We start from the raw sequence: 16167 nt of genomic DNA on the forward strand, positions 1-16167 counted from the left end.
CCTATATATTCCCAAGGGGAAAAATAAGATCTACGTGAAAAAAAGCAATTAGAGGGAAGGGCCAGCTCTGTTTCTCCTCCCCAGATCTGATGTAGCTCTCGCATCATTTTGGGAGGAGAGGAAGAAAGAAGAAACAAGAAAGAAGACAACAGCTGCAAAAGTATGGGGAAAGGTGATGGGCAAGGAGGGACCACCAGGGGAAGGGAAGAGATACGGAGAAGTACAAAGAAGAAACGATTAACAACAGTAAAAAAATTGGCCAGAGAGCCAAAACCAGATAGAGGGGAAGGAAAAAAAGGAGCCAGTCGCTAGAAGGGACAACACAACACAAGCAGCCGGAAAAGGAAAGACAAACTGTCAGCAGAAGAGGAGGAGAGTCACAGAGACGAGAGACAAGTACCAAACAGCGGAGAGAAAGAGGGAGAAAGGAGAGGCAGAGAGTAGTGTCACAGTTAAGGAAAAGACACAACCATCACCACCAGCCCGTGACACCAGCTGAAGCAAGGTGCAGAAGCTTAAACATGTTTGTGCCTCTGTCAGCACCAACACTGTGGACAGCAGCTCAGCCATCTCCACCAACTTGCCCCCCTTTTTGGGTGGTGGGTGGTGGTGGTGTGGAGGGCCATGAAGAGTGGGAGATTAGAGAAGGAGATGAATTCAATATTCCAGGTCGCAATATAACCTTTATTAAAAAGCAATTTCAAAATCAGATGTTTAATAAAAGAACCATTGAATTGTTTGTTATACCATATATAGTATACCATACGTACAATCTAAAATGCAAAGTAAAATGATACTGGGATCCTTTTTTAAAAAGTAGTTAAAATGTAATCATTTGTAGAAAACTATGGAAATTATTTCATGAACATCAGGAAGAAGCACATGATTGAAATTCTTACCTGCCACAGCCCCTGCCCACCTCTCTGACCTCACCTGGCATCACTCTCCCCCTTTCTCATTGGTCACAGCTTCTCTTCTCTTCTCTGACTACCAGCAGCTGGTTTGACTTTGTGGCGTTACCTTTTTCCTCTATCTGGTATGCTCTTACTGGGGCTGTCACATAACTGGCCCCTTGCCATCACTCAGACCTCAGTGTAGATATAATGCCTTCTTAAAGCAGCTTTCCTTTTTGCCCCATAAGAACCCCTATGACACCCAACCCTGCCATCTACTCTCTGTCCTGTCACCTTGCTTGCTTCTCTTCTGTAACATTTATTATTCTATGAAGCATCTCAATGGTCTACAAGTGAAGTTGGCATACGCTACACATGAGGAACAGAAGCTCTAAGCAGCGATGTTTTCTTCGGTTGCTACCATGTCCCCAGGGCACACGGCAAGTATTCAAGTAACTGAACAAATGGAAAAGTACAGCAATATTCTATAGTATAAGCAAGGGATGAGCAAATCCCTCCAGGATCTGCAGAGACTACGGACTGTTGCAGCTGAAGACTCCTGGCCCTGGAGTTTTCATCTCTAACCATTCTAGGCAGAGGCCAGACCAGTCATATTTGAATATTTAATACACTACAATGCTAACTAAACCAGGAACCTTATTTTATTTTTTTTGGATGTTAAATCTCAAACTGCTCAATTAGATTAAAAATTCTTTTAAATTGATAGATTTTAATTATAACAATATAAACTCAGTGGTCATTATAATGTGTGCAAATCAGTACACTAATCAGATCCTCAGGTCTGAAATTTAAATTAGCTCATTTGGCCCAACGTTTTGGTATACCTGTGTCTAACGTTTCGGTATACCTGTGTCTACATGTTGCTCAGAGAAAGCCAAGACCATTTTTAATACCTATTTTACTGGAGGCATTAAAATAAAAAACCCTCATTAACTAATATGGAATATACTCAAACCTAAAAAACGTAAAGTATTCAACATGAAACAGAAGCTGAACAAAGAGCCTGTGCACACATTTCCCGAAGGGCACGCCTGACAGCAAGGCAGGGTTCTGTGGAGACACAGTACACTGCTCACAGTCAAGCCTCATCCCCACCACCCTATTTTCTGAACTTCCTCCTCTTGGAGAACATGCATGGTATTTGCAAGCTTGAAAGTGGTATTCTGAAGAGTAGAACAGAACACAAACTAAGTCTTATCAGATGAGAAAGCCTGAACTCAGAAACAGAATCGACGTTTGCTAGTCTCAAATTCTGAGATTGGCATTCTCCTTTCCTTTGCTCTAATACTATTCCCAGAGATACATGATCTAAAGAGAAAAATAACTGTCATCAAAAGATGTTACTCCTAGCCTGGCCGGTGTGGCTCAGTGGTTGAGCTCGACCCTGCACCAAGAAGTCGCTGGTTCGATTCCCAGTCAGGGCACATGCCCAGGTTGTGGGCCGGATCCCCAGAAGGGAGCATAATCACCAGTGGGGGGTATGCAGGAAGTGGCCGATCGATGTTCTCTCTCATCAGTGTTTCTATCTCCCTCTCCCTCTCCCTTCCTCTCTCTAACATCAATAAAGAAAAACCAAAAAATTTTTAAAAAGCTATATAACTAAAAACAAAATACTCTCTTTTTACTACTAAAGAAAGAAACAACAACATAAAAACCAACCTACATTCAAATATAGTATAAAAGAAGGCATCAGGTATTCACATACTCTGATACAAACTTTGATGATTTGTTAATAATTATACTCAGTTAAATGAATAAAATTACACAACCAGTTTCCAACGGGATAATATCCAGCTTATGTACTTTGACCTAATTAAAGAAAACCAATGTATCTTCACATATAAATTGTATAATTGCTAAAAGGACAAAAATATATATATATAACACCCAAACAATTAAATATTATCAATTCTACTTTATTGAGAGCCAAAGCTCCTACATAATAACATGCAAGGATTTTAAATTCTTGAAAGCAAGTGTCAAGTACTCCACACAATTTCCATACACAGCAGGTAGTCAAGCAGGAAGAAGGGACCCAGGGGCTGTCCTGACAAGAGACACAATGGGGACTGCATGCACAGCACCAGCTTAGCCACATCGAGGCAGGAAAGAGGCTGTGGCTGTTAACAGTTTAACCCTCTACTGTACTTTGCTAATTGGTACATAGAACTTGAAAGCTTCTGGAAGATAAAACATTCCAGTCAGTTCAGTTCTCCAGCACTGTTCAAGTACTCTATGCAGAACAAAGAGGGAAATAAATTGGCTTTAATTGCTAAAGAATTGCAGATAATGAAGATGGCTGAACACTGTGTAGGAGAGACGTTTTTTTGTTCCTGAAACAATTTTAATATAGAAAGATCATTCTCTATTTTAAGTCTCAATGGTCCTTGTCTGCATATAAAACTTAATATCACCATTCATTTCCTCTATAAGTATAAGTTTTATACAGTGTAATAACATGTGAAAATGACTTATTTTATTGGGACTGTATTTTAAAAAACAAAGTTCTGTATTTATCAATATATCTTATTTTAAATAACTGTATAATAAATTATCTGACTTGTTTTAATCAATGTTAAAAGCAAGAGTTATATGAAGTTGCTTTAACACTAATGAGATTAATGAGTATAAATATTTCTATTTTAAATGATCAATTAATTTTATTTAGATACATTTTCAGCAATTTTAAGAGCATGTTTACCCATAAAGATAAAAACAAGCTATTTTCGTATTAGTTCATATTCTTAGGTATATATGTCATGTGATAAGAATATTAAACATAATTTAATCTTCTAAATGTATAAGCAATCATATATTGTGTAATTAATGTTACTGGTTCATAATACATTTATTAACCTATCCCAAAGGTGCAGAAAGAACATTTACTTCTAGCTCTACTGAGCCTTAACATTTTTCATTACTTGCATTTTTGTTATTTTTCAAAATAAGTATCTCTCCCTTCTCAGACTCCCACCTCTAGTACTTGAAAAAAAGCCAATAAAAGAATAGCCATTTCACTATAAAATTTGCACTTGCAAAGTCGTTAGTCATTATTTCTTTAGAAGTTTAAGCAATAGTATTGCTACAATCTTGAAAGCTATTCACCAATTTTTTTTCTCAGTAGCTTGTGGGTAATATAAAATACCAAGAGAGAGAAAGTACATTTTAAGTTTTTTTAAATAAAACTGTACTTCAAACTAACATTTATAATTAATGCCTTTTCTCTTTTTATTTTAATAGTCTCATCCAAATACAAGAATATAAATAAGCATCTGTAGACTGAAAAACATGAAGAAACATTATTCCATATTTAGTGAAAGTCTTGAAAAAAAGAACCCCACATGCTCAACTGCCACCATGGAAGGTTCTCAAAGGCTGCTGCTATTCTTTGATGTAAAATGAAATACTACTTAGTGAATAAAACATAAAAAACTCCTGTCTACCCTTCAAAGAGACATACCCTTTGACCCAGTGCTCCAGACTAAAGCCTTGAAATCTTTGCACAAGAATGCTGCGTGAGGAGAGTCCAGACAAAACAGACACTTGAGATGCTAGGAGGCTGTATAACCCCAATCACAGACACTACGCCTTCAATAATCTAGCAGAGATAGCGCTGCCATACACCAAAAGAAAGTAATCTCACCAAAAGAAAACTGACCCCTTTAAAAAAAAGAAAAAAAAGCAAGCAGTCAAAGCAAATGTAAGCCTTTTAACTTAGGTTTATCTTTTTGTGCAGGTCACCTCTTAATGACCAATTTTTAATTCAAGTTTGAAGACATAAAAAGTTTTCATCTGTAAACTTTTAGTACATTAGGAAGTAAAAACAACATAAAATCAATACTTGTGTAGCAAATATAATTGTTTTATTTTGGAAGGCTTGCAAGAAAAGTCCTTCATTTTTACAAATTTCTTACAGCAAGGTCAAGTAATGAAAAAATTTTAAACCTATTAAAGTGACCAAAAAAATTCTATGAAATAACTTGTTGCTGCTTGCAGACATTGTAAAACAGCAATATTATCACCCAGTTGGCTAAATGTGCTAATACCACGTGCTCAATCAAACAGCAATTACTTATTGCAAGTATCAACAAGTAACCCAGCTTCAGCTGCTGTGTTATTCCTATTTGGAAGAAACTGTCAAGCAGTAAAACAACAAATTGGCAACATGCAAAACACTGGCTCTATTTTACATGCACATCTAATTTAAAAATAAAGATATTAATATAGACTATTTCAAATCCTATTAGGATTTTACATTAATGTGCTTAGTATAATTTCTCAAAAAGACTTAGCAATGATAGTCATCTTTCCTCACCCCACAGATTTGAGATTTACAGGTTGCTACATAAAGTTTCTTTTTTCATGTGCATTTATGTTGAGGATGCATGTATATCTACAGTTAATTTAAAACAACTGGTGCCTAATCATTTTTTAACAAAATAACTAGGCACCCAACTGAAAACAAACCACTGAAAGTGTCCGTGTAAACACTGAACATAGTGCCGGGCACCCACAGGCGCTCAGTATACAGATACTGACTGAGTAAATAAAGAACTGGGAGAGATGGCAGCCAGCTTGTTTTTCAAAAGCAATATACTAATGTCCGAACTATTAAGACGTATTTCACTTTACCTTTACTAATAAATTAAAATAATTCTTACAATTTGAGGGGATTTTTCTATCTTTTGTATTTAAATTTTAACTATAGTAGTAGATATTAATATAAGGTAATTGTGACAAACAGAAACTAGTATTTTAAAAATAGGTAATAACAATGATGACAAAGCATATCAAAAACATACCTATGTAGGTCTAAGTCATACTTGGTTGTTCTGTGGGGAGTGCCTACTCAAAATCTTTAAACAACACTAAAAATTTAACTTCTTTATTTTGTATAGTCCACGCCAATATAAAAAGACAACATGTTCTCCTCGAATGTGCTGAAAGGAGGCTGGAGTGGGGGTGGGGCAAAGGGAAGGGCTGTAATAAAGCACAAAGGCAGAGCCGGCCTTCACCAGCCGCCACAGAGCAGCCCTGTACTGGAAGCCAGGGGCCCAGAAAGGTGGCGCAACTTTCCTGACTACCTGCAGGAAGTACCACGGATTTGGAAATGATAGCGGCGCAAACACAAAAAGGTTTTTTTACACTGTGCTTCTACATCAGCTGACAAGATTATTTTAAGATGCTGTTATCCACTCTTTTGATATTTAAATTTTTATTAATTCAGACAGTAAATGAAAAGGATATTAACCAGCTTATACAAAACAGAGAAGACTTTCTTAACATTGACTAATTAGAAATTTATCATGTGCTCTGCTATAAAATCCGGTAATAGTAATCTAGGAAATACTCCAATTTTATTCTCTGAAGATCTGTCCTCTAACAATGTCAACATTGTATATAGTTCTAAAATGTCAAGCCCTGGCTGCATAACTCAGCTGGTTAGAGTGTCGCCCTGATACGCCAAGGCAGCAAGTTTGATTCCTGGTCAGGGCACCAGAATCAATCAATGAATGCATAAATAAGTGGAGCAACAAATCGATGTCTCTCTCTTTTTCTCGTCCTCTCTCTCTCTAAAATCAATTTTTTTAAATGCAAAAATAAAATAAAATGAAAGAACAGAGAGTCTTTACACTGGGACATGCTAGACTGACTTCTCCTCTTTACATTCTATGTCTAAAAAAGATAAAGTACTTGTTGTCAATACATAATTGATACCCGGACTAAAGCATCTTTTTCTTTGTACTTATAATGGTACTGACATACATGAAAACATTACAAAAATTCCTTTAATTTCTTAGTTTTATATAATAAATTCTGCTGTTAAATAGAACAGTAAAAAAACAATTTAAACTTTACTTGGTAACATGCCCTTTGAACCGATCTGAGAGTAACAGTTAAAACAGCAGGCAGCATACAAGTGAGAGGGAAGAGATGAAACATGCCTTGATAACAACGCAAATGGAAACACTCGGAGGCTTTAGCTCTCCATGAAGTCCACATGGGGCAGAAGTACAAGAACTTAGATTTCAGCTTCCGCACTGGAGCTGCTGAGATTGACAGGGATGGAGGTAGTGCTCCCAGAACACCCTGCTCCAAACATCTGGAGCATCACAAGAAATCCTGGCAACAACAGTTTAAAAAAGGGATTCAGTCAAACTGCAAGGTAATCAAGATGATGAATTAACTAGAATTCATGTGAAGTGAATCAAAACCCTGGGGATGTTTAACCCAAAAAAGAGAAGACTTGGGGGAATGATTCTCAAAAATTTTGGTCTTAGGGCTCCCTTGACATTGTTAAAAATTATTGGGTGGTGGGCACACAATGCAATATACAGATGATGTATCATAGAATTATACACTTGAAACCTATATAATCTTATTAACCAATGCCACCCCAATAAATTTAATTAAAAATACATGAAATAAAAGTTTAAAAAGGTTTTATTTATATGAGCTATATTTGCAGATATTTGCCACATCAGAAATTAAAATAGAAATTTAAATATATACTTAGTTTAAAATAATAAAGCAATTATATATTAACAAAACATTATTATGAAAAACTGTATTTCCAAAAACTAAAAAAAATTTAATGAGAAAAGTGGCACTGATCTGCATTTTTGAAAAATCTCTAATGAAATAGCTTAATAGAAGATAAGTTAATTTCAACATCTGTTCTTGTGTTCAAATTGTTGTACTAAGTTGTCCTGGCTGAAATATATGAGGAAAACTCATCCTCACACAGACATGTAATTAGAAAAGGGAGCACTATTTTAACAGCCTTAATATTTTTATATGTTAAATGCATTGTTCTCTCTTGCACTTTGAAGTTTTACCCGTGCATGACTGTATAACATCATACGCTGGTCATATGGAAAACTGTGGTTCACAAGAGGTATGCAGATCTTCCAAATGTTAACACAGTTTATTACATAGTACCCTAAATCACGTTCAAGAATATCACTAGCAGCACCACCAGAACCATCTCTACTGGGGGTCATCAAGCTCAATCAAATCAGTGTAGAATCAAGTTCTAAAATTCTCAGTTTTACATGGAAGCTTGAAGTTTATCATGGGTAACACTTCCTTGAAATAACAGGATTATTTTCTAAACAATGTCTGCCATGTACTGAAGACTGAATAACCCTAATTTGCTGTCATCTGTCATAATTTTGCAATTAAAAGGGTTCCGTGAAAAAGTGGCCAGGCTCACTGTGCAGCAGCAGCTCATCAATACAAGCAGCTGTCCTGGGGACAACAGCGGCCCTTGGGTACAGGCAGCACAAGCAGTTCATGCACAGTACTTCTGTTTTGCCACATTGAAAATAGAAAGATGAATATGCAAGTGGAGATTTTTAAACATTAATAATTTTCACTGCTTCATCAAGAACATTAAGTGGAACTAGCTTTAATAAAGTCTTGGTATGATTATGAAAACTGTCGGACACTGCAGATCTTCTACAGGGGTCTTGGGCTCCCTGCCCAGACCACTCTGAGCACCACTGTTTCAGGGAAGGCTGGCAAGTCTCCCCTCACGGCCCAACCCTCACCCTCCAGCAGAATCAGCTTTATCTAGTTGATTACTTAATGGAGTCTCATATAAGATTTCTCTTGAATAAAAGGTTTAACCATTTTTTAAATGAAAAATAGATTCAATAATATAACTAGATAACATCTAAAATTATCCTCTAGTTTTAAATTCCTAGGATCCGAAATAAACACTAAAACTGATCCTCAACTAAGTTGACTCCTCATGCTTAAGACCTGGACTTGAACAGGCATCACCTGCATCAATGTTTAAAATCCATCACACAGATGTCCAAAGGAAGTCACAAGGCTGGCTAGTTCCCTTACCACACAATTAAGATTCTAGCCTCTATCCAATTTCAGGTACAAATATAACTAGTATTGAGTGGTTAATAAAAATGGTATCCTAAGTTAATAAATTGGTTTATAGTACAGAATAGTGACATTAAAATGCTGTTTCCACATTTCCTTTTAGAATACTCATAAGAAATTACTTCACATTTTGACATATTTTCATCATTAATAGTGATATATATTTTTGGAATAATTTTTGTTCAAAATGCAAATATAATCTATTCCAATTGCTCAATATCTCTGTAAGTACCTTCTACCCCTGGACTTGTGACAATACTTACTGACCCTCCATCAGGTAGTATGTAGGAACAAGAAGACCTGAAACCTCTATTATCATTACATTACCTATATGATTATTCAATACTTTTGGCTATGGGTTTCAGTTATCCATATTAAATATTACCTCAATAACTAGGAATAATTATAGATAAGACTTCATCTGATTTTAGCTAGAATACCATACCTACATTTGGACTACCATACACTTCAAGAAAGACATAACAAGGATGGAGAAAATTAATACAGGGAAACAAAATTCATTAAAAGTATGCAAATGATTTGTGAGATAATTACAAACACAATGCTCAAAACAGTCTGCATACCTCTCCATATACTTCGCAGCACCTTGTCTAGAGCAACAGATTGCTGTCTGACAAAATAAGCTGACGAACCAAACAGATCCAGAGACATGGAAGTAGGGAATAGACTGACACCTCGGCAGGAGAGGGGAGGGAGAGGTGGGGCGGGAAGAGATAAACCAAAGAACTGATATGCATATATGCACAACCAATGCACATAGACAACAGTGCGGTGAAGGCAGGGAGGAGGGTGGGTGTCAATGGGGGAAAAAATGAGGGACATCTGTAATAAAACAATAAATTACTATAAAAAATGAATTATCATTCTTTAAACTAGAGAGAATAGACAGACCTTACAAGCATGACTAGTCAACTACACAAAATTTAAAAATTTTATAAAGAGTAAACCCCATAAAACTGGAACAAGAAGGGGCTTAAAAGAGGTGGTCATTGGAAAAATTAAAATAGTACCCTCATTAATTAATGAATACAAGGGATGTGTAAGTGCTTCTCCTCTCATACACCTGCCTCAATTCTTTTATACCGAAAGAAACACATGATATTTGATGAACATCTGAAGAGTAAGTACACAACACTGAATTAAAAACTAGGGGACTGGTGACAAGCAGCTAGGCAGAGTGCACGGAATCTGAATGCCCTGAAACAGGAAAAAGAGCAGCAAGTTGTAGGCACAGTGTAGCTGGAGCAAAGGGTATAGAGACAGTGACACAAGATAAACCTAGAGAGGAGGATCTCCAAGGCCATGTCAGGATTGCAATGTTCAGTCTTAGGTCTGAACTAAGGAAACCAAAACATTTTTCATAAGAGGATGACAAAAACAGCATTTTAATAAGACTACTTTGGTTATCCTTTGGTTTTCAAGTTAGAATCAACCAGCCTTAAACAGAAGATATTTAAGAGACTTCCTTATCGTTTACTTATCTATTTCTTTTCCTATTTAGCTCTTTAATGGTGCAAATAGAAACTTAAATGTGATCTATTATTTAAATTATGCTCACAGACTCAAAACTGATTGATAAAAGAATATACATTAGAAAGGGATTAGTTAAGAAATACACACATATATTTGATAACGGTAAGCCAGAAAAAAATAAAAGTACGGCTACACATTTTTACTGGAAGTCTTAGCACATTTACAAAATTTATTCTATTGTACAATATAAGCATCACTAACAAGCTGCATCTAAAATAACACTACAGTCCGGCTGGTGTGGCTCAGTAATTGAGCGTTGACCCTGCACCAAGAGGTCGCCGGTTCAAATCCCAGTCAGGACACATGCCCAGGTTGTGGGCCTGATCCCCAGTGGGGGACATGCAGGAGGCAGCCAATCAATGTTCTCTCTCATTGATGTTTCTATCTCTCGCTCCCTCTCCCTTCCTCTCTCTAAAATCAATAAAGGAAGAAAAAAAAATTTTTTTAAATACATAAATAAAATAACACAAGTTGAAAAATTTGGTTAAGTCATAGTCACCAGAATTCTATCTGCTGTGATTAACAGAACATTATATATTTATTGCTAGTTGTAATCTCTCATGCGTAATGAGAAAAAGGACGTGTACACACAAAAATAACTGATTCCAGAAAAACTCAATGTACTTAATTTTAAATAGTACTGGTACCTTACAACTTAATTAAATAGGAGCATAACTGAGAAAATAAAAAAATACTACATGCATTACAAAAATAAAAATGTTCTCATTGCTACTTATAAACACCACAAAAATGGAAGACTTTAGTAATTTAATTTATTAATATTTGTATGACAATATTTGTGTATAATGCTTAACACAAACTACCTTTACTTTTCTGTGACAAATATTTCTTAAAATAAATGTCTTAAAACTTACGCACAACCCAGAAAGTCAAATTCACATCACTTTCCTAGAAGAGCCCAAAACACCCCTCTTAAAACCTACTGTGCAAGAATAATGCAAAAGGCAGAATCCTAGCAATGTATGCAAGAAAATTCTTACCAATTTTTCATCAACTGTTATGAGCTGCGTGTCTTGTGTTTGGTCCTGCGCCAGCCTCCACGTGGAAGTGCTCAAGGACCTGCAGTGCAAGATTTTAAATTAAAAAGTGATCCAATGGGAAGAGAAGCAGACAAATATCACAGACAAGCTACTTTAACAAACCTGTCTTACGAAACCAGAACAGAACGAAAGAAGAGGTCACGGAAGCCCGTGCTCTCCCGCCAGCTGTCTGCTGAGTTCCTGTCGGACTCGCACTGGACAGCTCACGCTGCTGCCCTGCGCGCCGGGGCGGGCTCCCCGTCCCGGATGGCCGCAGGCCCACGCACTGGGTGCTCCCTAGGGCTGTGCAGCTGGCCTGCTACCACCAGGAAGGAAGATGCCCTTTACCAACTCTCTGGAATGCTGATTCCCAAATGAAAGCATCAGAATGAGAAACAAAAATCTCAATCATATTCTTTATTAAATTGATTTTAGAGAGAGGAAGGAAAAGAGAGAGTCATCAATTAGTTGTTTCCCGTACACACCCCCACAACCTGGGATCAAACCAGCAACCTTTGTTTTGTTGTTGTTAATCCTCACCCGAGGATATTTTTCCATTGATTTTGAGAGAGAAGGGAAGGGAGACAGAGAGGGAGAGAGAGAGGAAAATATCGATGTGAGAGAGCCACATTTGATCACTTGCCTCCCGTACAACCCCGCACTGGGGCTGGGGAGAGAACCTGCAACCTAGGTATGTGTCCTTGACTGGGAATCAAATCTGCGACCCTTTGGTCTTCGGGCCTACACTCTAGCTGCTGAGCCAAACCAGCAACCTTTTGGTGTATGGGAGGACGCTACAACCAACTGAACTACTCCTGCCATTCTTAATGGTCTAAAGTAAAAGTTATAGAATTTAATGTTAACAGTAAACTCACTCTAATTTCAAAACAAACGTAGTTTAAATAGGAATGATTTGTATGATTATTTTAATTACTCTTATTAGTTTAGTCCTAAATCCCACTCACAGAACTGAAGAAAGTCTTAATAGTTAAAATAGAATACTAAGTCAGAAATAAAAGGATTATGCGAAACCTATGATCCTACTAACCAATGTCACCCCAATATATTTAATTAAAAAGTACTAAAAAAAAAAAAGAGCACACAGAATCTAGCTCCTTTATATTAGCATCTTCCCACACTTACCCCCAAAGAAATTATTTAATGCTAACAAGTTTTTTTTTATTTCATGTATACATACTAACTACTCTGTACTTAGTGAATGTCATAGCTATTACTGATTGTGACAATTTACATTTTAGAGTTTTCCAAAATATTAAGCAATCCTATGTAGATTTCTCTTTTAAAAGTTATGACTCAAATTTCCAAACCAACTAAATATATAGTATTTAGTTCTGCAGTATAATCACTGTCATTATTTTGATGCAACACAACCATCAATAACTGACACAAAATTTCACACCAAAGGTTCAACTTTCAATAGCTACAATGTACAGTAGTCCCCTCTTTATCCACAATTTTCCTTTACACAGGGTATCAGTTACCTGCCTTCAACCACAATCCAAAACTATTAAGTGAAAAATTCCAGAAATAAACAATTCGTAAGTTTTAAATTATACACCATTCAGAGTAGCGTGATGAAACTATCGTGGTCCAGCCTGGGACATGACTCATCCCTTTGGCCAGTATGGCCACCTTCCTGCATCTCATCCCATAGGTACTGGTGTCATCTCACAGTGTCATGAGAAGGAAGGTGAGACTCGCACAGTAAGAGACTTTGAGAGTGAGAGGCCACAGTCACATGGCTTTTATTACAGTATACTGTTATAACGACGGTTCTACTTTATTAATAGTTATTTTTGTCAATTTCTTACTTTGCCTAATTTATAAAGTAAACTTTATCATAGGTATGTATTAATAGCAAAACACAGGAGAAACTCAGAACATATCCCTTTTGGATAAGAGGGGGACTACTGTACACAGATTTATAGTAAACCTACTTATTAATAACATCACTTAAAGGTAACTCCTAATATAAAGGTATTTTTGCTTTATGGGCATATATTATTATTTTTTAAATCTGTCACTTATTTCCCAAAATTGATATAATTCATTATCACTGCAAATATGCTGCTCAGAAATACAAAATACACCAACATAAAGATTACTTTTACAAATATATGTTCTGTTTGTTACTATATTAGAAAAGTATAAATAAGCACCTTTTAAAATCCCTTTACTCTGGAAATCATTAAGAATAATAACATGACAATAAAAGCATTTTGAACACCTTTAACCATGTCCATATAGTTCAAGAAAAAAAAAATTAATAAGAAAACTCAGAATTTGAAGTATTAGAAAATATAGCTACATTTTAAGAAAATAAAGCCACATAGCTCCTCTAATGAAGAAAGTGTTAGATCAAAATAGTGCAAATTATTATCAGATCAAAATTCTATAATCCAGGCCCTGGCCAGGTAGTTCAGCTGGTTGGAGTGTCATCCTGATAAGCCAAAGTGTAGGTCTGATCCCAGGTAAGGGCACAGTGAAGAAGCAACCGATGAATGCACTGATAAGTGAAACAACACAGCAGTGTTTGTCTGTCTGTCTCTCCCCTTTCTTCTCTCTCTCTTACATCAATAAGTAAAAATTTTTAAAAACCCAAAAACTATATAATCCAAGAACTGCACACTAAATTTAAGTAATTTTCTCTTAAAGTATATAATACAATTTTACTGTACATTAGTCACAGCGCAAAGTAAATTTTTCTAAGTATATGTACTTTAGGTTTTTTCTTTATAATTTTAGATTAATCTCCAACTAATCATAAAATAAAGCCAGTATATAATTTTCTATAAACAGACACCTATTATAAAGAAATACACAGATAAAACATTCTCATATTTTTATCAGACTATGTTTAAAAGGTAACACAATAAAAGATGAAAGATGTTAACTCATCCTAGCAGAAAGAATTAAAAATCACAATTAAAATTTTTTATAGGAAAAAACTTGTAAGATAGCCTAGACTGCAAAGAGATCATAAACAGAATTTTTATTATTTGAAACAATATATTCATATAATTTCAGGAAAAAAACTGCCTAAGTAAAAAAGCACACATAATATATGTGTGTGTATATGTATTTATGTGTGGCAAAGGGGTGGGGTCATTTAAGTAACTGCCCCTAAACACAGAGACAGTGATTATTATTATTATTTTCTTTATTGAGTTTAGAGAGAGAGGAAGGGAGCGGGAGAGAGAGATAGAAACATCAATGAAAGAGAACATCGATTGGCTGCCTGCATGCCCCCCAGTGGGGATCAGGCTCACAACCTGGACATGTGCCCTGACTGGGAATCGAACTGGTGACCTCTTGGTGCAGGGGTCGACACTCTACCACTGAGCCACACCAGCTGGGCGAGACAGCAATTATTTTTTTACAAATCGAATCTCAGATGTGAAAAAATGTTTTCCTTCAATTGTAGGAGCAAGGATCCAGAGTTCATTACAAACATAGTATTTAATTTGTTATACCTACAAAATATAATCTACAGTTACATTTACATTAAATATGAATTATATAGCAAATATTTACTTGCTGATTAGCCTGTAAAAAGTCTTATCAATGACATGGTAGGAGTAAAGGCAGTATTTTTTTTTTTTAAATAATATTACAGTATAAAAAAACTATTAAACAAGATACAAAACTCAGCAAATATAAAAAGAAATTACAGAAGCCACTACATAAAAATTTCTAAACCAAAGATACTGTAAATGGAGAATAAGACATAACAAGAAGAACATATTTTCAAAATAAGAAAGTAAAGGCTCAATATCCAAAATAAGTAAAAGAGCTTCTACAAGTCAGTAAATAGGGATAATCCTTAAGTTTCAAAAGAGGGAGTCAAACAACAGAAAAACAAATCACCCAATTAAAAATGGGAAGAATACTTGAATTTACATTTATCCAGAGATCTACAAATAGCCAATAAGCACAGGAAGACATGATCAACTTTACTAAGCGCTAGAGAAATGCAAGTCAAAACCACAATGAGATACTACTTCATACATATTAGGATGCTTATCTAAAAAAAAAAAAAAGAAGTTTTGGTGGAATATGGAAAAATTGAAATCTTTTTACATTACTGGTGGATATATAAAATCATGCAGTTGCCATGAAAAACAGTATGACATTTCTTAAAAATATTAAAACAGATTTACCCCATGATCCAGCAATTCCACTTCTGGATATGTACCCAAAAGAACTGAAAGCAGAACTCAAACAGGTATTTGTACACCAATTTCATTGTAGCATTATTCACAATAACCAAAAGCAAACATTGCCAAGATAATAGTAATCATATATTAATGGGCAATATATAACACTAGCAAGTTAAGTGTACGTATAGGGATGACTAATTTGCAACCATTAGTAAACAAATGGTCATTTTACTTTGCTATTTAGTATCCATCTTTGAGAAACAAATTTTATTTGCCTCATGAGTTTGCTTTTCTGTCTACTCATTTGTTCACATTGCCAGGTCTCTTAAGTGTCAACATTAATTCTAAGCCCATAGGATAAACTTTAAGGGCTGTGATTATTATCTATTATCATTATTACAGTGTACCGCCATTTATTAGATTTACTTTTTCTGTAAAGTTTCCTGTAAGAAAATGAGTGGATATCATCTTATTTCTAACTCTGTTTTACTACTAACTGGTTGTGTCTATGAGCAAATCACTTAACCTCTCTGTATCTCAATTTCACTCTTTGTAAATTTGTAAAATGAGAACTTG

At 35.6% G+C, this 16167-nt stretch overlaps 1 protein-coding gene across 1 annotated transcript in view; it reads right to left on the bottom strand.

Moving 5' to 3' along the window:
• The window catches only part of NDUFS4 (NADH:ubiquinone oxidoreductase subunit S4), an 88279-nt gene that overhangs the window by 43401 nt on the left and 28711 nt on the right, over positions 1 to 16167 (bottom strand). The window contains exon 2 of the mRNA XM_036280835.1: positions 11372 to 11450. Within this exon, the coding sequence (XP_036136728.1) occupies positions 11372 to 11450 (79 nt within the window). The remainder of the gene's footprint in view (positions 1 to 11371; positions 11451 to 16167) is intronic.

Source organism: Molossus molossus, unplaced genomic scaffold, assembly GCF_014108415.1.
Source record: "Molossus molossus isolate mMolMol1 unplaced genomic scaffold, mMolMol1.p scaffold_m16_p_3, whole genome shotgun sequence".
NCBI lineage: Eukaryota > Metazoa > Chordata > Mammalia > Chiroptera > Molossidae > Molossus > Molossus molossus.